The sequence below is a fragment of the Salmo salar genome, chromosome 01, assembly GCF_965601325.2.
Source record: "Salmo salar chromosome 01, fSalSal1, whole genome shotgun sequence".
Lineage (NCBI taxonomy): Eukaryota > Metazoa > Chordata > Actinopteri > Salmoniformes > Salmonidae > Salmo > Salmo salar.
The window spans coordinates 97,430,885-97,458,180 of NC_138291.1; the positions used below are offsets into that span (position 1 = coordinate 97,430,885).

General features: G+C 40.8%; 1 protein-coding gene across 1 annotated transcript in view; it reads right to left on the minus strand.

Moving 5' to 3' along the window:
- Nucleotides 1-2,745: 2,745 nt before the first annotated feature.
- The window catches only part of LOC106610780 (delta-type opioid receptor-like), a 30,491-nt gene continuing 5,940 nt past the window's right edge, over nt 2,746-27,296 (minus strand). The window contains exons 2-3 of the mRNA XM_082978283.1: nt 10,776-11,143; nt 2,746-7,342 (exon numbers count right to left, since the gene is read on the minus strand). Of these exons, the coding sequence (XP_082834409.1) occupies nt 6,804-7,342; nt 10,776-11,143 (907 nt within the window). The 3' untranslated portion in view covers nt 2,746-6,803. The remainder of the gene's footprint in view (nt 7,343-10,775; nt 11,144-27,296) is intronic.

The window sequence follows — 27,296 nt, forward strand, 5'->3', positions numbered from 1 at the left end:
AGTGTCATACCCCAAAAGACTCAAGGCTGTAATCGCTTCAACAAAGTACTGAGTAAAGGGTCTGAATACTTATGTAAATGTGATATTTCCGTTTTTTGTTGTAATACATTTGCAAAAAAATCTAAAAACGTGTCTTTGCTTTGTCATTATGTGGTATTGTGTGTAGATTGATGAGCGTAAAAATGATTTAATCCATTTTAGAATAAGGCTGTAAGATACCAAAATGTGGAAAAAGTCAAGGGGTCTGAATACTTTCCGAATGCACTGTATCTACCTTAATCACCTCGTACCCCTACACATTGACTCATTACTGGTACCCCGTGTATACGGACAGGTTATATATGAGAGAGAGAGAGACCGTGAACCGTGTACAACGCGCATGAAATATTTGATATCAAAGTATTGCAGAATCATATTATAGACCCTCTCCAGCCGGTGGGGGTCCCTTGTCAAGTAATTAACAGCCTGGCAATAACTGAACACAGCTGCTGCTTTCTGGGCTTTGTTTTGTTTCCAGGCTACAAGGTGCTATCTAGAACCTAAAAAGGTTCTTCAGCTGTCCCCATTTGAGAACCCTTTGAAGAACTGTTTTTGGTTTCAGGTAGAACCTTTTAGGTTCCATTTAAAACCCTTTTCACAGAGGGTAGCTATTCTGTATTTGAAGAGAAGAGACTGACATCAGACACAGTGCTATGCTCCCGAGTGGCGCAGCGGTCTAAGGCACTGCATCTCAGTGCAAGAGTCATCACTACAGTCCTTGGTTCAATTCCAGGCTGTATCACATCCGGCCGTGATTGGGAGTCTCATAGGGGCGGCGCACAATTGACCCAGCGTCGCCAGGGTAGGCAGTCATTGTAAATAAGAATTTGTTCTTAATTGACTTGCCTAGTTAATTAAAGGTTAAATTAACAAAAAAATATATATACTCTGCATCATTCATCGTTACCTAACACATTTTTTTTCAAATGGTGTCCTTTACGCATAAAATACGCATGACACATTGGCTTGTGGGCTGAAACACCCCTGTTGATACTGAATGTGATACCAAGCCACAATGTCAAATGCTTTGACAGCTTTGACATGATAAGTAGATTGGATGGGGAAAACTGATTTGTCATTCATATGAGATCTAAAGTGTTTGATGCAGTGCATCTCAACCAAAACCTTTTTTTGCTGCATTATAGAGAGGGAAGGTGTGCAGGTTTATTGAACATGACCATGTTGGACTAATACTTTTTACAGTTTTTGATAGATAATGGTTTATTTGAGTGCTTATAAAAACATTCATATGTCAAAATTCAGAATTTAAGTATATTTAGAAAAACATTTGCTCATTAACATGCAAATGTATACATTTGGCATGAAAATATGAGTAATTTCAGATATTTTGAGTCAAAGTTACATACTCAGCTTCAAATTTACAACAATAATTTAGAAAGTACACGCAAGTACGTTCACCATGATAACATTACATTTTAAGACAATTCAGGGATTTTACCAAAGGACCTGTAATTGCTAAATTGTTAATACAGAAAAATGACACTTTTACAATAAAAAGTTACATGATAGACTATTGTATATTGTCATGTCCCTGAAAAGCGACACAGGCATAATAAGACCATAATATACATCTGACAAAGCCTGGTGGAATCCCTATCTACACATGCTTTTTAAAATCATTGAATGGATTGACCTAAAAAATGTATATAATATAGAAATATATCAAGCAAGTACATCGAGTTTGGAATGAACAGCCACACCCTAGACCTGGGTTCAATACTATTTAAGGTATTTCAATTACTTTCACATTCATTTCAAAGTAAGTATTTTTATATTTTTTCTTTGGAAATACAAGTATTTTCTACTACTTCAAATAGAAGTAGCTGATTCGGTCACATTATTTGAAAATACTCAAATACACAGAAAATAAGTATTTAAAATATAAATACTTAATTAAGCATGCATTTGAACCCAGGCCTGCCACAATCCAATGGTTAGGACTTTGTCTCTGTAAACCTGCAAGCACTATAATATATCAGCAGCATTATCATGTTGATGGAACATTTTGGATGTGGGCAAGACATCTGCCAAGTTAAAAATGACAAAATGTATTGAATACAATATCTGGATATAACTAAATATAATCATGTTTTAAATCCCTTTTCAGTTTTGATATTCTGCACTGCTACAGTAAAGGCAATATGTATTTATTTATTTTTATTTAACTTTTACTTATTCAGGGGATCCCAATGGAGGCCAGGGTCTCATTCACAATAGTGCCCTGAGAACAAACAATTCACAAATCAACATAATTCAATAAAACAGCAAAAAATGAAAATACAAGACACAACAGATACATTTCAACAACACAAATAAATGATTACAATCAACCAAAACACTCGCAAACCTCAGAGAATGTATTCCACATCAGCGTTCTAAACTGCCCTGCTGGCACCAGGGATTCAAGATGTAATGAAGATTGTAAATTATTCCAAACATGAGGGGCATTAAAACTAAGGGCTAATTTACCTAGGTTGGTAGAGATACAAGGGACCTCAAGAGTTAACCAACCCTGTGACAGAAATTTAGCCAGTTTATTCATGACAAAATGTAGCTAACATTAGATAGTTAATCTAGAGATTGTTACCTTTGCCTCAATTCGGCAGGCTCGTCCAGATCATCATGGCATTTGTAGTTTTTTATGATAGCCGCATTAGCAGCTAATTAGCGTTTCACTTTTGGGGGATAAATACAGGAAAATATATTGATAAAAGTAACCTTGTCCTAGAGATTTACATGGTTATCAAAACGTCATGCCAGGGTAAGCCTACATTAAACACAGCTCTAATTTTAAGTGTTTCTAAAATCCACTATGGGAAAAATGAATGGTGGAAAAACAATTGGTAACTTGACTTGACACCATTGTGTCCTGTCTGTGAACATTTGAACGAAAACCAAATCAAAGGAGACATGGACGCTATTAAAAAGCAACTGACAATGCAATATTAAAACAAATGGGTGGAGATTAATCATAAACCCAAATTGAGAACCTTTTGTTTGATTAAGGCTGACTTTGTGTGTGAGATATATATTATGTACAACCTACATAAAAGCAAGTGATCGCTATGTGCACATGTAAGATCCGGAATATTGCCTCTGCATATTGAAACAGGTAAGATCAGGGAAATTGCCTCTGTGTATTGAAACAGGTAAGATCAGGGAAATTGCCTCTGTGTATTGAAACAGGTAAGATCAGGGAAATTGCCTCTGTGTATTGAAACAGGTAAGATCAGGGAAATTGCCACTGTGTATTGAAACCGGTATGATCAGGGATATTGCCACTGTGTATTGAAACGGGTATGATCAGGGAAATTGCCTCTGTGTATTGAAACAGGTAAGATCAGGGAAATTGCCTCTGTGTATTGAAACAGGTAAGATCAGAGGTATTGCCTCTGTGTATTGAAACAGGTAAGATCAGGGATATTGTCTCTGAGTATTGAAACAGGTAAGATCAGGGATATTGTTTCTGCGTATTGAAACAGGTAATATAAGGGATATTGTTTCTGCGTATTGAAACAGGTAATATAAGGGATATTGTCTCTGTGTATTGAAACAGGTAAGATCAGAGATATTGCCACTGTGTATTGAAACAGGTAAGATCAGAGGTATTGCCTCTGTGTATTGAAACAGGTAAGATCAGGGATATTGTCTCTGAGTATTGAAACAGGTAAGATCAGGGATATTGTTTCTGCGTATTGAAACAGGTAATATAAGGGATATTGTTTCTGCGTATTGAAACAGGTAATATAAGGGATATTGTTTCTGCGTATTGAAACAGGTAATATAAGGGATATTGCCACTGTGTATTGAAACAGGTAAGATCAGAGATATTGCCACTGTGTATTGAAACAGGTATGATCAGGGAAATTGCCTCTGTGTATTGAAACAGGTAAGATCAGGGAAATTGCCACTGTGTATTGAAACAGGTAAGATCAGGGAAATTGCCTCTGTGTATTGAAACAGGTAAGATCAGGGAAATTGCCACTGTGTATTGAAACAGGTAAGATCAGGGAAATTGCCTCTGTGTATTGAAACAGGTAAGATCAGGGAAATTGCCTCTGTGTATTGAAACAGGTAAGATCAGGGAAATTGCCTCTGTGTATTGAAACAGGTAAGATCAGGGAAATTGCCTCTGTGTATTGAAACAGGTAAGATCAGGGAAATTGCCACTGTGTATTGAAACAGGTAAGATCAGGGAAATTGCCTCTGTGTATTGAAACAGGTAAGATCAGGGAAATTGCCACTGTGTATTGAAACAGGTATGATCAGGGAAATTGCCTCTGTGTATTGAAACAGGTAAGATCAGGGAAATTGCCACTGTGTATTGAAACAGGTAAGATCAGGGAAATTGCCTCTGTGTATTGAAACAGGTAAGATCAGGGAAATTGCCACTGTGTATTGAAACAGGTAAGATCAGGGAAATTGCCTCTGTGTATTGAAACAGGTAAGATCAGGGAAATTGCCACTGTGTATTGAAACAGGTATGATCAGGGAAATTGCCTCTGTGTATTGAAACAGGTAAGATCAGGGAAATTGCCACTGTGTATTGAAACAGGTAAGATCAGGGAAATTGCCTCTGTGTATTGAAACAGGTAAGATCAGGGAAATTGCCTCTGTGTATTGAAACAGGTAAGATCAGGGAAATTGCCACTGTGTATTGAAACAGGTAAGATCAGAGATATTGCCACTGTGTATTGAAACAGGTATGATCAGGGAAATTGCCTCTGTGTATTGAAACAGGTAAGATCAGGGAAATTGCCTCTGTGTATTGAAACAGGTAAGATCAGAGGTATTGCCTCTGTGTATTGAAACAGGTAAGATCAGGGATATTGTCTCTGAGTATTGAAACAGGTAAGATCAGGGATATTGTTTCTGCGTATTGAAACAGGTAATATAAGGGATATTGTTTCTGCGTATTGAAACAGGTAATATAAGGGATATTGTCTCTGTGTATTGAAACAGGTAAGATCAGAGATATTGCCACTGTGTATTGAAACAGGTATGATCAGGGAAATTGCCTCTGTGTATTGAAACAGGTAAGATCAGGGAAATTGCCTCTGTGTATTGAAACAGGTAAGATCAGAGGTATTGCCTCTGTGTATTGAAACAGGTAAGATCAGGGATATTGTCTCTGAGTATTGAAACAGGTAAGATCAGGGATATTGTTTCTGCGTATTGAAACAGGTAATATAAGGGATATTGTTTCTGCGTATTGAAACAGGTAATATAAGGGATATTGTTTCTGCGTATTGAAACAGGTAATATAAGGGATATTGTCTCTGTGTATTGAAACAGGTCGGATTGTGGTGAAATGGAAGAGGAAAGACTATGTAACTATTGTGACCTCGAAGAGAGAACTCAATTAATTTTATCCTCTATTGCCCTTTCTACCACAATATACGCTTTCAGAAATTCCACCAGATCTACCCTGGCATTATGTGGCTGAGCGATGAAGAGAAACTGAAAACGTTTTTTGTCCATTGTGTATTTCTGTTTGCAGAATTTTTTTTATAAAGCCTGGAATAAAAGAAAAAGTGTGACAGAATGAAATTCAAAGTGCACATATGTATATAGATTGTGTAGATCACTTATACTAGAAGGGCTTGTAAGTAAGCATTTCACAGTAAGGTCTACACCTGTTGTATTCGGTGCATGTGACAAATACAATTTGATTTGATTTGTGCCAGACCGGGTTTAAACGCCATCCATTTCATTTTGCTGTATTTCTTTTGTAATTCATTTGTATTCTTTTTTACAGCTCTAGGGATGTTATTATTATTGCTTGAATAACCTTATCTACTACTATGTATTGATTTCTTGTTCATTCTTTATGCGGTGCACACTGCACAGAACACTGGAAGAATTATCACTGAATAATCACTGTGAATCATTGTAATGTTTGTTTATGCGTCAGTAACTGGCGATTTGACACGGAAATACAATATAATTCATTCATTTGATAGTTCCCAAACCACGTGCACATCATATACACATATAATAAATAACAATTTAGTACAGAACATACAGTATATAAAAGCTGCTATACATACAGTAGATGTAAAGCAGATTGGTAGGCTACATCCATTTTCTGACTTTAACATTAATAATATAAAGCCATTGACTCTGGAAGCAAACAATAATGTAATTGTAAACAAACAAACTGATCATTTTGATCTCATGAATGGTCAGTTCTTGCATCCATAGCTCTGTCTATCAATTTGACAGTGGTTACATTCCTCCAGCCCCATCTCTCAGCTGTTTACCAAAACAAGTGGTGGGGTGGCCGCTTTGTTTTTTTGAATCGCCGCTTGACCCTTAAATAACAATCTTCTTCTATTAGCATCTTGAATTAAGTACTCTCAATGAAGATTTTCTAATTGTGAATGTTGTTGACCACAGAACATTATCCTATTACAGTATGTTCAATATACCAGTCTACAAAGATACTGTGTACATAATAGTTGATGTTTCTTCATTTCAGTGTTCTGCCTAAAGTTCAACATTTTAATAATGCTACCTGACAGAAAGCCTTATGCGGAGTGTCATTCTGCATTCAAATACTCGTCAGCCTCCAGAAAGAGGCGACAGTACGATCGATGCTTGTGTTACGTTGCACTTCAGTATCTTGGCGCATCATGTGTCAGAGCTTTGTGTCAGAGCACTGTGGTTACCTGGGTGACTTCCGAGCTCATGTCATCGTTTGGCTGGTAGCGTGAGTCCAAAGACAACATCTCCATACCTAGTCATACCGGTTGATTGGACCTCTCCACCCTGTTGGCGCTGGAGTGCTGCTCGCACTGGTGCTGCTGGTGGGGGCGGGTACGAGAAGAATTCTGCAGCTCCAGCACAGAGGGACTCAAGGGGATGCAGAACTCGCGGAAGCAGCGCTTGAAGTTCTCATCCAGGAAGGCATAGAGGACAGGATTCAGGCAGCTGTTGGTGTAGCCCAGAGCGATGCAGAAGTGCCAGGTGACGGACTGCAGCAGGGAGTTGGGGATGTTGATCAGGGCTTTGATGATGACGTAGATGTGGATGGGCGTCCAGCAGATGATGAAGACGGCCACCACCACCAGGACCATGCGGGTGATGCGCCGCAGGTTGCGGTCCTTCTCCTTGGAGCCGGACAACATGCGCACGCTCTTCAGGCGCAAGATCATTAGCCCGTAGCATACGGTAATGATGAGGACCGGGATGATGAAGGCAAAGATGAAGACGCAGATTTTCAGGAGATTCTCCCAGTACCAGGACGGGTGTGGGAAGATCAAAGTGCAGTCGATGATTCCTGAACATGTGAAGATTGAGTACAAAACACAGTTGAAGGAACGTAGTACATGAGGAAACCAATAGCTTCACAGCAGTCTTTTTCACAGGTACAGTTGAAGTCAGAAGTTTACATACACCTTAGGCAAATACATTTAAACTCAGTTTTTCACAATTCCTGACATTTAATCCTAGTAAAAATTCCCTGTCTTAGGTCAGTTAGGATCACCACTTTATTTTAAGAATGTGAAATGTCAGAATAATAGTAGAGAGAATGATTTATTTCAGTTTTTATTTCTTTCATCACATTCCCAGTGGATCAGAAGTTTACATACACTCAATTAGTATTTGGTAGCATTGCCTTTAAATTGTTTAACTTGGGTCAAACGTTTCGGGTAGCCTTCCACAAGCTTCCCACAATAAGTTCGGTGAATTTTGGCCCATTCCTCCTAACAGAGCTGGTGTAACTGAGTCAGGTTTGTAGGCCTCCTTGCTCGCACATGCTTTTTCAGTTCTGCCCACAAATTTTCTATTGGATTGAGGTCAGGGCTTTGTGATGGCCACTCCAATACCTTGACTTTGTTGTCCTTAAGCCATTTTGCCACAACTTCGGAAGCATGCTTGGGGTCATTGTCCATTTGGAAGACCCATTTGTAACCAAGCTTTAACTTCCCGACTGATGTCTTGAGATGTTGCTTCAATATATCAACATAATTCTCCTTCCTCACGATGCCATCTATTTTGTGAAGTGCACCAGTCCCTCCTGCAGCAAAGCACCCCCACAACATGATGCTGCCACCCCCGTGCTTCACCATTGGGATGGTGTTCTTCGGCTTGCAAGCCTCCCCCTTTTTCCTCCAAACATAACAATGTTCATTATGGCCAAACAGTTATATTTGTGTTTCATCAGAACAGCGAACATTTCTCCAAAAAGTACAATCTTTGTCCCCATGTGCAGTTGCAAACCGTAGTCTGGCTTTTTTATGGCGGTTTTGGAGCAGTGGCTTCTTTCTTGCTGAGCGGCCTTTCAGGTTATGTCGATATAGGACTCGTTTTACTGTGGACATAGATACCTTTGTACCTGTTTCCTCCAGCATCTTCACTAGGTCCTTTGCTGTTCTGGGATTGATTTGCACTTTACGCACCAAAGTACGTTCATCTCTAGGAGACAGAACGCGTCGCCTTCCTGAGCGGTATGACGGCTGCTTGGTCCCATGGTGTTTATACTTGCGTACTACTGTTTCTACAGATGAAAGTGGTACCTTCAGGAGGTCTACAATTTTTTTTCTGAGGTCTTAGCTGATTTCTTTTGATTTTCCCATGATGTCAAGCTAAGAGGCACTGAGGTGGAAGGTAAGCCTTGAAATACATCCACAGGTACACCTCCAATTGACTCAAATGATTTCAATTAGCCTATCAGAAGCTTCTAAAGCCATGACATGATTTTCTGGAATTTTCCAAGCTGTTTAAAGGCACAGTCAACTTAGTCTATGTAAACTTCTGACACTGGAATTGTGATACAGTGAATTATAAGTGAAATAATCTGTCTGTAAACAATTGTTGGAAAAATGACTTGTGTCATGGACAAAGTAGATGTCCTAACCGACTTGCCAAAACTATAGTTTGTTAACAAGAAATGTGTGGAGTGGTTGAAAAATGAGTTTTAATGTCTCTAACCTAAGTGTATGTAAACTTCCGACTTCAACTGTAGATAAAGCTACATAGGCCCCGAAGCATTGCTCATAATGTTAGCCATAATAATCAGCTATTTGTTAAACAACCTTGTGCTGCCTGCTTCTATTCCCCAAGCTGACATCAGATAGAGTTCCTTCAAGAGACTGCAAATAACACCCATTCTCCTCTAACCAATAAAAAGAGCTATGATGGTTTTTACAGGCATTTTGAAAACCTAATTCAGGAGACGCATCACAAATTTTTCTAACAAGTTTCCATCCCACTATTATACTGAAATGATGCATGGACTTTAAGACTATTATACATGGTGGAAGCTGCTAGTCTATGGTTATATTAGTCATCTATAAAGACTACATGGTGGAAGCTGCTAGTCTATGGTTATATTAGTCATCTATAAAGACTACAAGGTGGAAGCTGCTAGTCTATGGTTATATTAGTCATCTATAAAGACTACATGGTGGAAGCTGCTAGTCTATGGTTATATTAGTCATCTATAATGACTACATGGTGGAAGCTGCTAGTCTATGGTTATATTAGTCATCTATAAAGACTACATGGTGGAAGCTGCTAGTCTATGGTTATATTAGTCATCTATAATGACTACATGGTGGAAGCTGCTAGTCTATGGTTATATTAGTCATCTATAAAGACTACATGGTGGAAGCTGCTAGTTTATGGTTATATTAGTAATCTATAAAGACTACATGGTGGAAGCTGCTAGTCTATGGTTATATTAGTCATCTATAATGACTACATGGTGGAAGCTGCTAGTCTATGGTTATATTAGTCATCTATAAAGACTACAAGGTGGAAGCTGCTAGTCTATGGTTATATTAGTCATCTATAAAGACTACATGGTGGAAGCTGCTAGTCTATGGTTATATTAGTCATCTATAAAGACTACATGGTGGAAGCTGCTAGTCTATGGTTATATTAGTCATCTATAAAGACTACATGGTGGAAGCTGCTAGTCTATGGTTATATTAGTCATCTATAAAGACTACATGGTGGAAGCTGCTAGTCTATGGTTATATTAGTCATCTATAAAGACTACATGGTGGAAGCTGCTAGTCTATGGTTATATTAGTCATCTTTAAAGATGCACTATGTAGAAATCGCTCTGCAATTTTCTGGTTGCTAATTTCAGTTTATGTGACAAAACAAGCAAGTATAGTGTAGAGCCTCCATACTCAACTGGCGGACCGGAACCGGAACCAGAACGGGGTCAATACGGACCGCAGGTTCCAAAGAAAAAACATATATATATTTTTTTACATGTTTCGGACCCCTGGTATCATAATAACACACATAACTCACATTTCTATGTGAAGTTGGTTGGGTCGCCCCAAAAGTTACATATTGCAGCTTTATAGCATTATATTGATGAATAGAGTTGGAAACCTACATTAAGGCCAATTAGGGATGAACACTTACAAAACATTATTTAATATAGCCTCTGATTTGCAGTTCTAAATCCACCATTATGTAAAAGTTAATGTCACACGTAAACCTAAATAAAGGAGCTGAAAGTGTTCTTATTGTATGATAATAAAAAAAGGTTTCATAGCTAACATGGCACTCTATTTCTCTCTATGACTCAGACCCAGACCATGTGTAGAACAGCAAAACAGCATTTCACAGACATGAAATGAAATGTAAAACATAATTGTTACTCTCTCGCTACTGTGGTGTACTCACTGACATTATAGATAGGCTGCCTACAATTGAGGATCATAGAAAAACAGCATGGGGAAACGTACTGTCATACTTGCCATTATCGGTTACAGTAGTTAAGGCGGTGAACATGACAGGCAGACCGATGGCAGAGGACAGGATCCAGTTGCACACGTTGACAATCTTTGCATTACGGGGCGTGCGGAAGTCTAAGGCCTTGACAGGGTGGCACACTGCAATGTAACGGTCAATACTCATGGTGGTCAATGTGAAGATACTGGTGAACATGTTGTAGTAGTCGATGGATATCACTATCTTGCACAGAACGTCTCCAAATGGCCAAGTCCCCATCAGGAAGTTGACACTCTGGAAGGGCAGTGTACTGGTGGCTAGTGCATCAGCCAAGGCCAGGTTGAAGATGTAGATATTTGTGGCGGTTTTCATTTTAGTGTATCTGGAAAGATAACATACAGAAAGAAAAATCAGAAGACAAATAATCAGGACAGCAGCTTGTCTATCTCAAAACCATAGGCTCAGCAATATCTTCGGTTCACCTTGCCGTTCATGGCAACATCTTATCGCTGTGTCTCAGTTTCTCAGACAAATCATGCCACCAAGAACAGGTTTACAAAATATTGGATTTATAAGGAATTTATATTACAAACAAACACACAGACAGATGGTGTATTGACATAGGCCTACATACATTACTGTTAATTAATTCTAATCCAATTTCTCTTTCTTACAGAGTTACCGACTGGGTAGCTCTCGAAAACGATTCTAATTATCTGTGGGTTTTCAGCGGTTAGCTTTGCACACGGTTGACTGCATGTCAACTACAATTCCTCCAACAGTGTGTTTTAACGTTTAGAAATGTCAATAATCATTGCTTGCGAAACGATTTTCGAAACATGCTGATATACCTTTTATCTTTCATACAGTGCCTTCGGAAAGTACCCCTTCCCTTTTCACATTTTGTTACGTGACAGCCTTAAAAATAGGTCAAATACGTTTTTTCCCTCATCAATCTACACACAATACCCTATAATGTCAAAGCGAAAACAGGTTTTTTGAAACTAGCAAATTTATAAAAAAGAAAAATCAATACCTTATTTACATAAATATTCAGACCCTTTGCTATGAGACTCGAAATTGAGCTCAGGTGCATCCTGTTTCCATTGATCATCCTTGAGATGTTTCTACAACTTGATTGGAGTCCACCTGTGGCAAAAACCAAGCCATGAGGTTGAAGGAATTGTCCATACAGCTCAGAGACGGGATTGTATTGAGGCAAAGATCTGGGGAAGGGTAGCAAAACATTTCTGCAGCATTAAAGGTCCCCAAGAACAAGTTTGTAAGAAGTTTGGAATCACCAAAACTCATCCTAGAGCTGGCCGCCTGGCCAAACTGATCAATTGGGGGAGGGCCTTGTTCAGGGAGGTGACCAAGAACCCAATGGTCACTCTGACAGAGCTCCAGGGTTCTTCTATGGAGATGAGACACCTTCCAGAAGGACAACCATCTCTGCAGCACTCCACCAATCAGGCCTTCGTGGTAGTGTGGCCAGACGGAAGCCACTCCTCAGTAAAAGGCACACGACAGCCCACTTGGAGTGCGCCAAAACACACCTAAAGCCTCTTAGGCCATGAGAAACAAGATTCTTTGTCTGATGAAACCAAGATTGACCTCTTTGGCCTGAATGCCAAGAGTCATGTCTGGAAGAAACCTGGCACCATCCCTACGGTGAAGCATGGTGGTGGTAGCATCATGCTGCGGGGATGTTCTTCAGCGGCAGGAAGTGGGAGACTAGTCAGGATCTAGTCAGTGAAAGATGAACGGAGCAAAGTACAGAGAGATCCTTGATGAAAACCTGCTCCAGAGCGCTCAGGACCTCAGACTGGGAAGAAGGTCACCTTCAAACAGGACAACAACCCTAAGCACACAGCCAAGACAACTCAAGAGTGGCTTCGCGACAAGTCTCTGAATATCCTTGAGTGGCCCAGCCAGAGCCCCGATTTGAACCAGATCAAACATCTCTGGAGAGACCTGAAAATAGCTGTGCAGCAATGCTCCCCATCCAACTTGACAGAGCTTGAGAGGATCTGCAGAGAAGAATTGGAGAAACTCCCCAAATACAGGTGTTCCAAGCTTGTAAAGTCATACCCAAGAAGATGTGAGGCTGTAATCGCTGCCAAAGGTGCTTCAACAAATTACTGAGTAAAGGGTCTGAATACTTATGTAAATGTGATATTTCTGTTTTTTCTAAAAACCTGTTTTTGCTTTGTCCTTTTTGTGTAGATTTTAGAATAAGGCTGTAATGTAACAAAATGTGGAAAAAGTCAAGGGGTCTGAATACTTTCCAAATGCACTGTATCAGCGAGAAATAATCGTTCAAATAAAAAATCTACACTTACTGTAGCAGTTTTGCACAGATCCACAAGCAGTGTGTGCCTCCAGTTGACAAACTACACTTCCTCTCCAGTTAAGTTTACACACAGGTGTTCAGAACACACTACGCTAGATAGCTAATTAGCCCAGGTGGCTGCCTATGTCTTGCACCTGTCTTCCGAAACAAGCGATGTAACATGGAGATATGGCCGTGTAGGAACACTAACCCAGTTAAGGTGTGTGGTAATTTTTAAAAATGTATTATTATTATTTTGCACTGATATGAATGATACGTTCCTTATGTTTCCAAAATTGTACCGCAAGCGATACGTTTTAACAGTCAGAACGATCCTAAAAAAACTCCCCCGGCCAGAAGATACTGTCGTCAATAGGCGCTAAAGTTAAAGTACGTTATTGTTAAACAAACAGACAGTCATTGTAATGGAAATTGAATTTTTACTTGAACAAATATTTGACCAGCCTAAATCCTCTCATGACAGGCACCGACAATAGTTCATCAAAATGATTAGCTCCAACAGCATAAAGACAGTGTTGAGTGGATCAAGAATGTCATTTCCACCCATTAGATACTACATTGATCTCTTATGTATCATATCAGAGCACTTATGATCCAGTTGGGCTTATTATACCAATTATCCAGGGATACCATAAGTAGTGTTGTCCATTGTGTTTAATTCAACGGAGCAGACTCGATTTTTTATCCTTATCTGTTGTCATCCCCGATCTTAATAATTTCAATCAAAATCATAGTGTTAATTTGGAGCTTATTGTGCTCCGTTACACAAAGAACGTATTGCTGCAAAATTAAGTACGGTTCACTTTTGTTGTTTCTTAATTTTCATTATTTCTCATTATGAGGCATCATTTGTAGGTTTAATTTTGTTACTTTCTAGGTTCAGCATATTCCTGTACACAAATAAAACTAAAAGGAAACCATTTTCATTTGTATAACTATTCTGCAATAATTTCTTTGTAGTAGTACAGAGAGTAAAGGTGGGTTTACATTGTGGAGATGCGGAATGACTACAAGGAACCGTCGCTTATATGTGAATTAGACTTTCGGAGCAGTCTGACCCTGTGCAGGATGCCTTTCTAATCCAAATCTCCCGGGCAATCTTGTGGACCGACCTGCCAACATTTTACGTTTGCGTGTGATGCGGATTACCATTAATTACATATTATATAAAAGTTATAAATTGAGATTTGGATGCGTGGGGGGGAAACTCAAGCATGTCGGAGCTTGAACTGTCGTTCCTGCGTCTCCGCAATTTAAGGATAGTAAATCAATTATTGCTATTGAACTTCCCATAATGACCAAAAAGAAAGAGTGGCATATCTTAAACAGATAGAAAGGCTTGTGTAATTGGCTATATAAATATACTGCTCAAAAAATAAAGGGAACACTTAAACAACACATCCTAGATCTGAATGAAAGAAATAATCTTATTAAATACTTTTTTCTTTACATAGTTGAATGTGCTGACAACAGAATCACACAAAAATAATCAATGGAAATCCCATTTATCAACCCATGGAGGTCTGGATTTGGAGTCACACTCAAAATTAAAGTGGAAAACCACACTACAGGCTGATCCAACTTTGATGTTAATGTCCTTAAAACAAGTCAAAATGAGGCTCAGTAGTGGGTGTGGCCTCCACGTGCTTGTATGACCTCCCTCCAACGCCTGGGCATGCTCCTGATGAGGTGGCGGATGGTCTCCTGAGGGATCTCCTCCCAGACCTGGACTAAAGCATCCGCCAACTCCTGGACAGTCTGTGGTGCAACGTCGCATTGGTGGATGGAGCGAGACATGATGTCCCAGATGTGCTCAATTGGATTCAGGTCTGGGGAACAGGCGGGCCAGTCCATAGCATCAATGCCTTCCTCTTGCAGGAACTGCTGACACACTCCAGCCACATGAGGTCTAGCATTGTCTTGCATTAGGAGGAACCCAGGGCCAACCGCACCAGCATATGGTCTCACAAGGGGTCTGAGGATCTCATCTCGGTACCTAATGGCAGTCAGGCTACCTCTGGCGAGCACATGGAGGGCTGTGCGGCCCCCCAAAGAAATGCCACCCCACACCATGACTGACCCACCGCCAAACCGGTCATGCTGGAGGATGTTGCAGGCAGCAGAACGTTCTCCACGGCGTCTCCAGACTCTGTCACGTCTGTCACGTGCTCAGTGTGAACCTGCTTTCATCTGTGAAGAGCACAGGGCGCCAGTGGGGAATATGCCAATCTTGGTGTTCTCTGGCAAATGCCAAACATTCTGCACGGTGTTGGGCTGTAAGCACAACCCCCACCTGTGGACGTCGGGCCCTCATACCACCCTCATGGAGTCTGTTTCTGACCGTTTGAGCAGACACATGCACATTTGTGGCCTGCTGGAGGTCACTTTGCAGGGCTCTGGCAGTGCTTCTCCTGCTCCTCCTTGCACGAAGGCGGAGGTAGCGGTCCTGCTGCTGGGTTGTTGCCCTCCTACGGCCTCCTCCACGTCTCCTGATGTACTGGCCTGTCTCCTGGTAGCGCCTCCATGCTCTGGACACTACACTGACAAACACACAAACCTTCTTGCCACAGCTCGCATTGACGTGCCATCCTGGATGAGCTGCACTACCTGAGCCACTTGTGTGGGTTGTAGACTCCGTCTCATGCTACCACTAGAGTGAAAGCACCGCCAGCATTCAAAAGTGACCAAAACATCAGCCAGGAAGCATAGGAACTGAGAAGTGGTCTGTGGTCCCCACCTGCAGAACCACTCCTTTATTGGGGGTGTCTTGCTAATTGCCTATAATTTCCACCTGTTGTCTATTCCATTTGCACAACAGCATGTGAAATGTATTGTCAATCAGTGTTGCTTCCTAAGTGGACAGTTTGATTTCACAGAAGTGTGATTGACTTGGAGTTACATTGTGTTGTTTAAGTGTTCCCTTTATTTTTTTGAGCAGTGTATAAACAATATTCTATGACGTTTGAGAATAGCAAATACAATCCCATTATGCTCATCCACATCATTCAGATTGTTTTTTCATGAGAAAATGTTTAATTCATTTCCAATGCAACATTAGCAGTCTGGGATTGTCTCATTTCTTCTCGTTTCCAAAACTCTTTATTATCTTCTAATGTCAATGAGATATTCAGAACAGATAACAGCAAATCATCTTTTTTATTTAGGAAAAATCTCACTGATCACTGTTTAGATAGATTACTAAACCGTACCGTGCCCCTGATTAAAAAGGGGGAAATCTAGTCAGTTGTACAACTGAATACCTTCAACTGAAATGTGTCTTCTGCATTTAACCCAACCCCTCTGAATCAGAGCGGTGCGGGGGGCTGCCTTAATCGACATCCACGTCTTCGGCGCCTGGGGGTTCACTGCCTTGTTCAGGGGCAGAATGACAGATTTTTACCTTGTCAGCACGGGGATTCAATCCAGCAACCTTTCGGTTACTGGCCCAATGCTCTAACCACCAGACTACCTGCCACACCAAAAGGAAGTTAGAGGAAAGAAGTTAGAGACCGTTTCACGAGCCAATGCTAACTAGCGTTAGCGCAATGACTGGGAGTCTGAAAGAACAGCGCACTGAATGGAAGTCTACAGGAACAGCTAGCATGCTATAGTTCCCTTAGACTTCCAGTCACTGCTCTAATGCTAGTTAGCAACTTCCTTCAAACTGCACGCAGAGACATAAAAATGGTATCCACGAGTTCATCTGACTCTGGGGAATTTGATAAAGGGCTTCATTGACAAAACCCCGAAGTATCCCTTTAAGATACAAGGCGTTTTCTGGATAAATACAATCTCAAATTGGCCGCAGGTAGCCTAGTGGTTAGAGAGGCTAGACAGCAACCGGAGGGTTGCCATTTTTAAATTCTGGGTCTGATGGGAAGAATCTGACAGGAAGGGAATCCTGGATGCCATTGCCTGCTGTTGTGCCCTTGAGCAAGGCACTTAACCCCCCCCCCCCCCCCAACAACTGCTCAACGGGCGCCAGGGTGACAGCCCCCTGCCCCAACCTCTCTGACCTATATATGTATGTGTGTCATTTGGAGGGGTTGGGATAAAGAGAAAGTAAAATTTCAGTTGACAAATAAAAGTTAATTTGATCTCAAATGAAGAACTACTCCAAAATAAAAAAAACAGCAGCACAGTAACCCAAACAATGAAAAGACAAAGAATTCAATCAAAGGCACATTGTAAACAAATGCACTGCATTTTACTTTTAAATGTAATTTACTCTTGAGCTGACATCCGCAGCATTTACTCTGAATGCAATCTCTGAGAACATCAGGGAAGTTGCCTTGTCGATAGTGCATTGCACTCGGATTGAATCCTGGCAGAAGATTGAGATGGCTGGGGAATGCATGCCAAAATAAATTGAACTATTTTTTTTGAAAAGATAATTCATTTTTTGTCTGCTATGTTTGCGCATGGAGTCGTACATTATACGTAAGCCATGGATGTACACAAGGAACCGGATGTCTTGAGCTTTAAGCGTAACATTTTCCGTGTCTGATGGATGGGTCTGATGTCATCAGTGAAAAAGCCCAGGAAGGAGCCAAGTGCAGGGTGTTTTGTATTGCACATTCTGGAACACAACATGTCTGTCTATAACAACACCATAAAACACAGCAGGGGAGAAGTGTTGATAAGGTGAAGCTTGAGTCTGGACAGAAGGGATATCTGGATCTGGACAGAAGGAATATCTGGATCTGGGCAGAAGGGACATCTGGATCTGGACCTAGGACTGTTGCGGTGACTGTATTACCGCCACACCGGCGGTAACGAGTCATGAAGGCAGTCAAATTCCATGGGACCGTTTAGTCACGGTAATTAGGCTTCTCCAAGCTCTGATGCTGCTGATGGTCATTAGTAGCCTACCAAACTTGCTAACTGACTGGCACTCTATAATCACTCTGACATCAACGCAAATGTGTTCGAAAATCTAATCAAACACTTCATGAGAGCCCACGAGCTCATGTTGGGCAACATGGCCTCTATTAAAAAGAGGAGGATCCCATCAGCCTTCTATAGGCTAGACCTAGTATATTTATTTATCAACTTTCCTAATATTAAGCACAATGCTTCTCTTTAAAACAGGAGTATAGCCTACCTGGCTAGCATGAAAATAAACCATCAGAAAAGCGTCCTCCATTTGCTATTTAAGTGCATAGATTACATGTATTTTTTTCCTGCTTTCCCTGTTTCGAGACAGGTGCATGATAACGGTCTATTCTAAATCAAAACAAATTTCACACCTATATTATTTAGTATATGTAAAGACAAGATTAAATCAAGAATAGTCTGATGGGTGACAATATTAGCCTATCACTTGTGAATTATTTTTTGTCACTTGTGAATGATGCCCAGCATAAGAAACTGACTTTTTTGCAACTTTTTCTATTCATAGTTGCACACCTCATGTAGCCTAGCCCATAGGCCTATATGTTTTAATAATGTTTGCATAACTAATAAAGTGCCCAAATAACCTTTTAAAATTAAGCACATTAATCCGCTTGACAAAGGGATTAGAGCCTAACTGTCATACATAAGCAGCACGAGATTCAAGTGTGGGGAAGATAATTTCACCATAAAAATGCACCTTTATAATATTTGCTGTCACTTTTGATAATGGTGTTTTTCCACTAATGGAACATTCGTGCTTATAGCCTACTGCCATGTGTGCATTGCTGCGCTTATAATGTGGAGAAATAGAATATGAATATGTGGACAACTACATAGGATATGTATATGAATATGTGGACAACTACAAATACCTAGGTGTCTGGTTAGACTGTAAACTCTCCTTCCAGACTCATATTAAGCATCTCCAATCCAAAATGAAATCTAGAATCAGCTTCCTATTTCACAACAAAGCCTCCTTCACTCATGCTGCCAAACATACCCTCGTAAAACTGACTATCCTACCGATCCTTGACTTCAGCGATGTCATTTAGAAAATAGCCCCCAACACTCTACTCAGCAAACTGGATGCAGTCTATCACAGTGCCATCCATTTTGTCACCAAAGCCCCATATACTACCCACCACTGCACTTGTATGCTCTCGTTGGCTGGCCCTCACTACATATTCGTCACCAAACCCACTGACTCCAGGTCATCTATAAGTCTATTGTCATGATGTTGGCCTGTGGGTAAGGTTTATGACCCCTCCATAAATACCTTTCTCCCTTCCCTCTCTCTCTGACTCTACTGAAGGTCTCTTGAATAGCCTTTGTTAAACATAGAGAGTCTGGGAACATCAAACAAGTGGGGGGAAAGGAACCATATTTCAGTAATAGAACCAGTTGAAAATATGTGTTGGTACTTAATGTATATGATGTCTGTTCGGTTGTCATCTGAGACATTATGACTGATGACAGGACGACATAAACTGTATCTGGGAAAGTCTACACATTCTAGTTATCAGATTCACATGGAATTGTTGTGCAAATTAAATGTTTGAATATGAAACTATTTGTGATAAGATTAAATGTAATTTTAGCTTCCAAATGAGAGAATTGGGTTATCATAAGGTTAGAGCCCTGCTCAATCAGTGGTCCGCCCCTGTGAAGAGACATGGGTTATAAACTATGAAACACACCTTTCTCTCCCTCCACTATATAAGCCCTTGACAAAAATGCAACCTGCTGTTCCGAGGACGATAGGACGACGGTCCATACGTTAAAAAGGACTAACATGTCAACTACAGAACTAAGCCAATCTCAGCGTGAGCTTTGGTTGTGAATGGTATGAACTTTGAACTCTTATTCACTAAAGAAGTGAGACATCCTAGCCGTTGAGTTAGCAACAGCAGCTGTAAACGTGGGCTAGGAAAGGACGGACGACGTATCCAGTCTAACACACAATGAAGATACTACAACGTTTCCAATTTACCACCAGAGACATTCTTCCGAGGACAGGAAGATCTCTGTTGGCCAACACGGCCAGCATCTACGACCAACCTATGGAAGCGCAGCTCAGAGTAAATATTTATTGCATTTTCCTTTTCCAAATGGGCGGTAATTTAGGATGCATAAGATACTGTATTTACGAAAGCTTAGCTTCTCCCTTTGTTCCTCAGTCTTCCCGCTCTTTCATTCAAGCCCAACCCCCTCTCTTTGTGTAACAAGCCATCATACAGGTTCCGTCCACCAGGGACGTTTTCTGTAGGACATAATTTGCATTCTGTGTATATGTAATTCTGTGTGATTAGTTAGGTATTTAGGAAATAAATAATTAAACCCAATTTTGTATTGCTGATTCAACTTGTTAGCCAGGGTTCGTGAAGATAACCAAGAATCTACAACTTTCAGATGAGACTGAAATAAGGTGACGATTAATATTTACTGCTATTGATGTAAAATATTACTAGGTCTTTCAGAGTTTATTCCGAAGATAACGGCTCTATAAACACTCTTTCGTGGTGCCCCGACTTTCTAGTTAATTACATTTACATGATTAGCTCAATCAGGTAATATTAATTACAGAGAAAGGATTTTATAGAATAGCATGTCATATCACTTAATCCGGCATAGCCAAAGACACGACACTATGCTAGGTAAAGCCCCGCCTTATCTCAGCTTACTGATCACCATAGCAACACCCACCCGTAGCACGTGCTCCAGCAGGTATATTTCACTGGTCACCCCCAAAGCCAACACTTTCTTTGGCCGCCTTTCCTTCCAGTTCTTTGCTGCCAATGACTGGAACAAATTGCAAAAATATCTGAAGCTGGAGACTTATATCTCCCTCACTAGCTTTAAGCACCAGCTGTCAGAGCAGCTTACCGATCACTGTACCTGTACACAGCCAATCTGTAAATAGCACACCCGACTACCTCATCCCCATATTGTTTTTTATCCTCTTGCTCTTTTGCACCCCAGTATCTCTACTTGCACATCATCATCTGCACATCTATCACTCCAGTGTTAATGCTAAATTGTAATTATTTCACCTCCATGGCCTATTTATTGCCTTACCTCCCTACTCTTCTACATTTGCACACACCGTACATACATTTTTCTATTGTGTTATTGACTGTACGTTTGTTTATGTGTAACTCTGTGTTGTTGTTTTTGTCGCACTGCTTTGCTTTATCTTAGCCAGGTCGTAGTTGTAAATGAGAACTTGCTCTCAACTGGACTACCTGGTTAAATAAAGGTGAAATAAAAGAAAAAGAAATGGCCTAATAGTTTATCAACATTTTAAGCTAAATGTTCTGATCTGTTGCATCAGCCACATTGCATAAACAAGTTTGATGCTAGTGGTTGTATTAATTTGGGATCTATTGCATCCCACAACTGTCTCAGACTATGTTTTGAATATTTATTTCTCACACAGAATAGGTCAACTTTTGTACAGTCGTGGCCAATTTTTTTTTAGAATGACACAAATATGAATTTTCACAAAGTCTGCTGCCTGAGTTGTATGACGTCAATTTGCATATACTCCAGAATGTTATGAAGAGTGATCAGATGAATTGCAATTAATTGCAAAGTCCCTCTTTGCCATGCAAATGAACTGAATCCCCCACTGCATTTCAGCCCTGCCACAAAAGGACCAGCTGACATCATGTCAGTGATTCTCTCGTTAACACAGGTGTGAGTGTTGACGAGGACAACGCTGGAGATCACTCTGTCATGTTGATTGAGTTTGAATAACAGACTGGAAGCTTCAAAAGGAGGGTGGTGCTTGGAATCAATGTTCTTCCTCTTTCAACCATGGTTACCTGCAAGAAAACATGTGCCGTCATAATTGCTTTGCACAAAAAGGGCTTCACAGGCAAGGATATTGCTGCCAGTAAGATTGCACCTAAATCAACCATTTGTCGGATCATCAAGAACTTCAAGGAGAGCGGTTCAATTGTTGTGAAAAAGGCTTCAGGGCACCCAAGAAAGTCCAGCAAGCGCCAGGACTGTCTCCTAAAGTTGATTCAGCTGCGGGATCGGGGCAACGCCAGTACAGAGCTTTCTCAGGAATGGCAGCAGGCAGGTGTGAGTGCATCTGCACACACAGTGAGGCGAAGACTTTTGGAGGATGGTCTGGTGTCAAGAAGGGCAGCAAAGAAGCCACTTCTCTCCAGGAAAAGCATCAGGGACAGACTGATATTCTGCAAAAGGTACAGGGATTGGACTGCTGAGGACTGGGGTAAAGTCATTTTCTCTGATGAATCCCCTTTCCGATTGTTTGGGGCATCCGGAAAAAAGCTTGTCCAGAGAAGACAAGGTGAGCGCTACCATCAGTCCTGTGTCATGCCAACAGTAAAGCATCCTGAGACCATTCATGTGTGGGGTTGCTTCTCAGCCAAGGGAGTGGGCTCACTCACAATTTTGCCTAAGAACACAGCCATGAATAAAGAATGGTACCAACACATCCTCCGAGAGAAACTTCTCCCAACCATCCAGGAACAGTTTGGTGACGAACAATGCCTTTTCCAGCATGATGGAGCAATGCCTTTTCCAGCATGATGGAGCACCTTGCCATAAGTGGCTCGGGGAACAAAACATCGATATTTTCAGTCCATGGCCAGGAAACTCCCCAGACCTTAATCCCATTAGGAATGTGTGGTCAACCCTCAAAAGGCGGGTGGACAAACAAAAACCCACAAATTCTGACAAACTCCAAGCATTGATTATGCAAGAATGGGCTGCCATCAGTCAGGATGTGGCCCAGAAGTTAATTTACAGCATGCCAGGGCGGATTGCAGAGGTCTTGAAAAACAAGGGTCAACACTGCAAATATTGAATCTTTGCATCAACTTCATGTAATTGTCAATTAAAGCCTTTGACACGTATGAAATGCTTGTAATCATACTTCAGTATTCCATAGTAACATCTGACAAAAATATCTAAAGACACTGAAGCAGCAAACTTTGTGGAAATTAATATTTGTGTCATTCTCAAACTTTTGGCCACGACTGTACTTGTACATTTATATTTACATTTACGTCATTTAGCAGACGCTCTTATCCAGAGCGACTTACAAATTGGACTATGGGGGATAGTAGATTGACATAGGCTAGTGCTTTTGCTGTTCATTAGGCCACTGCATCTTGTTGGCTGACAAAGTAAATGTGGACAGTTCTTCCAAATAACTTCAATATGCACCTCGGAATTGGATAAGGACGTTCGCAGTTGTGTCCCAGATGTGTCTGTCTTCACTTGTAGCCTGTGAGAAAGACCCAATCACGTGATGGAAAGCCATGTGAGTGAGAGGTGCTTAGGGGCGCGCAGCACTCAGGGAGAAGGGCACAATGCAGCAATCCGGGCCAAGGGCACAACGGCCACTGGCCGCAAAAGGCATGGATTTGTTTGGGGTGCATTATGGCCGCAAAGGGGATGCCGCCGTGAAATTCGAAGCATTATCAAGTGCTTGTCAAATTGTGAATGAGAGACTAATGAACTGTGTACAGCCTGCGCAAAAAACAAAGCAGACCTCATACCTTTCAAGCAACTTTTTTCAAATCATCATTAGAGTCGCATCATGCCGCCTGACAATGTATTAAAAATCAAAACATATAGCCCAACATCTGCAGAACAACTAAAGTTACATTAATAACTGTAAATTAAGCATATAGGAATACCTATTTCTTTGTTAACCGTTCAACACAGAACAGCCGCATGTGCGCACTCTCTCAAATTGTTTGGAGAAAATATTTATATTTTATTCAGCTATGTTCAATTGTATTCTTCATACTATAAAATAATGCCACGTAATTCTAAGGAAATCTTTCTGCTAAATGAACTCGTGTAGCCCACAGCCATTTGGCATAGACAGATCAGGACCTAACATAAGGACAACTCAGAGTATGCTATTCTGTTCTTCTGAAATAGACTACGATTTCTTCATATCATGCTTCTTTAGACCTGTCTAAAATAAATTATGGATTTATTGTGATGGTGTAGGCTATATTACATGGATTTATTCTACTTTTTAAAATGTAGATGTTCCAAAGGTCTACAACAGTGTGGAAGCCAGGAGATGCTAAACGTGTTTATGTTGATTAACGGTCAATTACCGTGAGACCGACAGTTATTTTTTGGACAATCACCAGCTGACAAAATTTAGTGACTGCCACAGCCCTATCTGGACCTATGTATGAATCTCCCAGAGTATACAACAAGCCATGCCAACATGCTCTACGGTTTTCATTATTCTCATATGTGACCTTGGATGCTAACAGAAGGGAAGTTCAGAAGTCTGATCAGTAATCAGTAGTGGGCGACAGTGACAGCTATGGTTGGAGTTCACTTCTTCATATTAAATGCTCTACTACGCTCATCCTGTCTCTCACAAGAAATTTCACAGGAAAAGAGAAAATGATTGACGGTTATAACACAGCAGAATGGAAATAGTCCCTGTGCACAATCCTGTTAAATGAGCTTTTAGTGCCTTTTTTCAATAAGAGATTTGTTCCTGGTTTTAGATGACAAGCCAATTACAAGTAGAGCGAATGTGCATCAAAAGCCTTTTTTTTCTTCTCTTAAGTTGGATGAATTTAACTGGTCCTTCCTCATTAAGGAAATTGTCCCCATAATCAGGGATGCCCCAGATGAATCATCTCCCGATATTCTTTAGTCTGGCTCCAGATTCTTTGAGGTGGAGAGTTATTCTTATGTATCAAAGGCATGATGAACCCTCTGATGCAGCATGGAGAGAGGATGGCAGTTGCACGCCATCAAAAACAGGTTCTTTCCACCTCTGGAAATGTCTCTCTCTGCTGTGATTTGAGGTTAGTGATTATGGGTGAGTCAGGCCCTTAGAATTCAATAGCATCAAACCTCTCTAACATCTGCTGGGGGACAAATCCATTTGATGCCACCACAACAACCTGTTCCCACAGACTTTGGCCGTAGTGTATTGGAGGAGAAGTCTTCTGCCCAACATCTTTCATTTTTGTCATTTAACAGACACTTATCCAGAGCAACCAGGGTTAAGTGCCTTGCTCAAGGGCACAACATATTTTTTACATAGAGGACTCAGGGATTCAAACCAGCAACCTTTTAGTTACTGGCCCAACACTCTTAACTGCTGGGCTACCTGCTGCCCAGCAGAAAAATGTGTAGCAGGGAGCAATGGCACAGGACGCCTCCTGCAACAGTGCTGTCTGCCTCTAGTCAGTGGCAACTAGTTCGCTATGAAAGAGGGAGCACAGCCATCACAGTATCTGATTAAGACAGACAGCAGCTTAACACTAAAACACTTCAGCTGCCTCATAGTAACTGCCTCTGCAATTACTGAGTGTGATGGTCCGCTCGACTGGCAGACATGATCACACCGGTGGCTGTTACCTCGAATCAAATAGAGCAGATATCCCTGCGCAGCCAGCTGTCTTTTCTCATTATTCAGCAGGTGATGTCTAGTGGAACGGATTTGCAAATACTTTTGGATATTCACCGCTGACACATGGCTCCAGGCATAAGTGACATAAGCTTATGTCGGGGTCCCAACTTACTGTTACAATAGTAGAATGCACTAGGTGCAATTTCAAAATGTGGTTGTGCATCAGCAGTTTTTCTCTTGTTATGTCAACTAACAATTTTTAGATTGGTAAATGAGTCTAGCCAGCTATCTAAACGTGTAGTAATCATGGCCAAATACCAACTGGGCAGGCAGGGCAGGTGCCCTGACCTCCCGGGGGCCCCTATTGATTTTGATAGTTACTCTCACTCAGATATCATTAACATGGCATAAGTTGTGGCAAAATGTGTATAATTGCAGAAAGCTTGCTTTAAAACTGCTACATTTTCTCTACTCCCCATGGCAAAATGTGTCCAATTGCAGGAAATTAACTTTAAAACTTACATTTTATCTCTGCCGTCGAGAGGTGGGCCACCAAAATGTTTTGACTGTGGGGTGGGGGCTAGGGCCGGCCCTGCACATGGCCTTTGAGCACGGCATGTTGTAAGGCCTAATGCACATGCATAGTGATAGTTGACATAGAGCAGACGTAAACAAGCCTTTTCACAATAGCTCCGAACTCATCAGAGCCACACTAGTGCAATTTATGTTGTCCCCTTACTGGCTATCACCCGGTTACTCAACCCTGCACCTTAGAGGCTGCTGCTCTATATACATAGACATGGAATCACTGGTTACTTTAATAATGGAACACTAGTCACTTTAATAATGTTTAAATAATGTTTACATACTGCTTTACTCATCTCATATGTATATACTGTATTCTATTCTACTGTATTTTAGTCAATGCCACTCCGACATTGCTCATTCTTATATTTATATATTTCTTAATTTGATTATTTTACTTTTATATTTGTGTGTATTGTTGTGAATTGCTGGATACTACTGCACTGTTGGAGCTAGGAACACAAGCATTTCGCTACACCCACAATAACATCTGCTAAATATGTGTATGTGACCAATAAAATGTGATTTGATTTGAAAAGATTTCGATTATGTGGATATAGAGCAGTAACACACCATGGTATGTTGAGCCTGTTTACAAAACATTGGTTAGTTTGGATTATCTCTTAAAATGCAGTTTGATTTTAGGAAATGAATGGTAACCTAGTATAACCACAGAAACAGCGCAGCAGGGTAGCCTATGCAATCAAGGCTGGTTGCTAAGGAACAACCGGAACATCGCCTCTTACTTTTTGTGATTACCTTCTCCCCATATCAAATCATACAGCCACAGATAGAACAATGAGCCAGATGTTTCACCAGAGTAGAAATATGAAGCATCCGGTGGGCATTTCCACTCAACACCAAATATGGAAGCCCAGTGGCTGGCAGTGGGAGAAGATGGAGCGAGATGGATTTTGGCCAACATTCTACACATTTTCTCATCGATAAAACATTGGATCTCAACACAGTTTTCTGTTCCCAAAACTAAAATCTGTTACGAACAGACTGGAATAAGTTTAGTAGACTTTACCGTTTGCCAAAGTTTCTAAAAATGGTGTTGTTTAGAAGGAGTGCGAGGGCGAATTGAGTTATTGCACGAGTACTTCACAGAGTAGACATTCCCTAATGTAAATATGCAAATGCATGCTAGAACGCGCCAATAAGATCTCGCTAGCTCGTGCTTGGCTCTGTCCACCTCCTTGTTTGTTTTGCCCACTATGATTAATTTGCTCCCATTGGAAACAACAGGCTGTGGTGTATCTTGGGTTAGTTCGAAAAATATTTGATACAACCTTCCATTACATTCACGCGAGACAGTGTTTC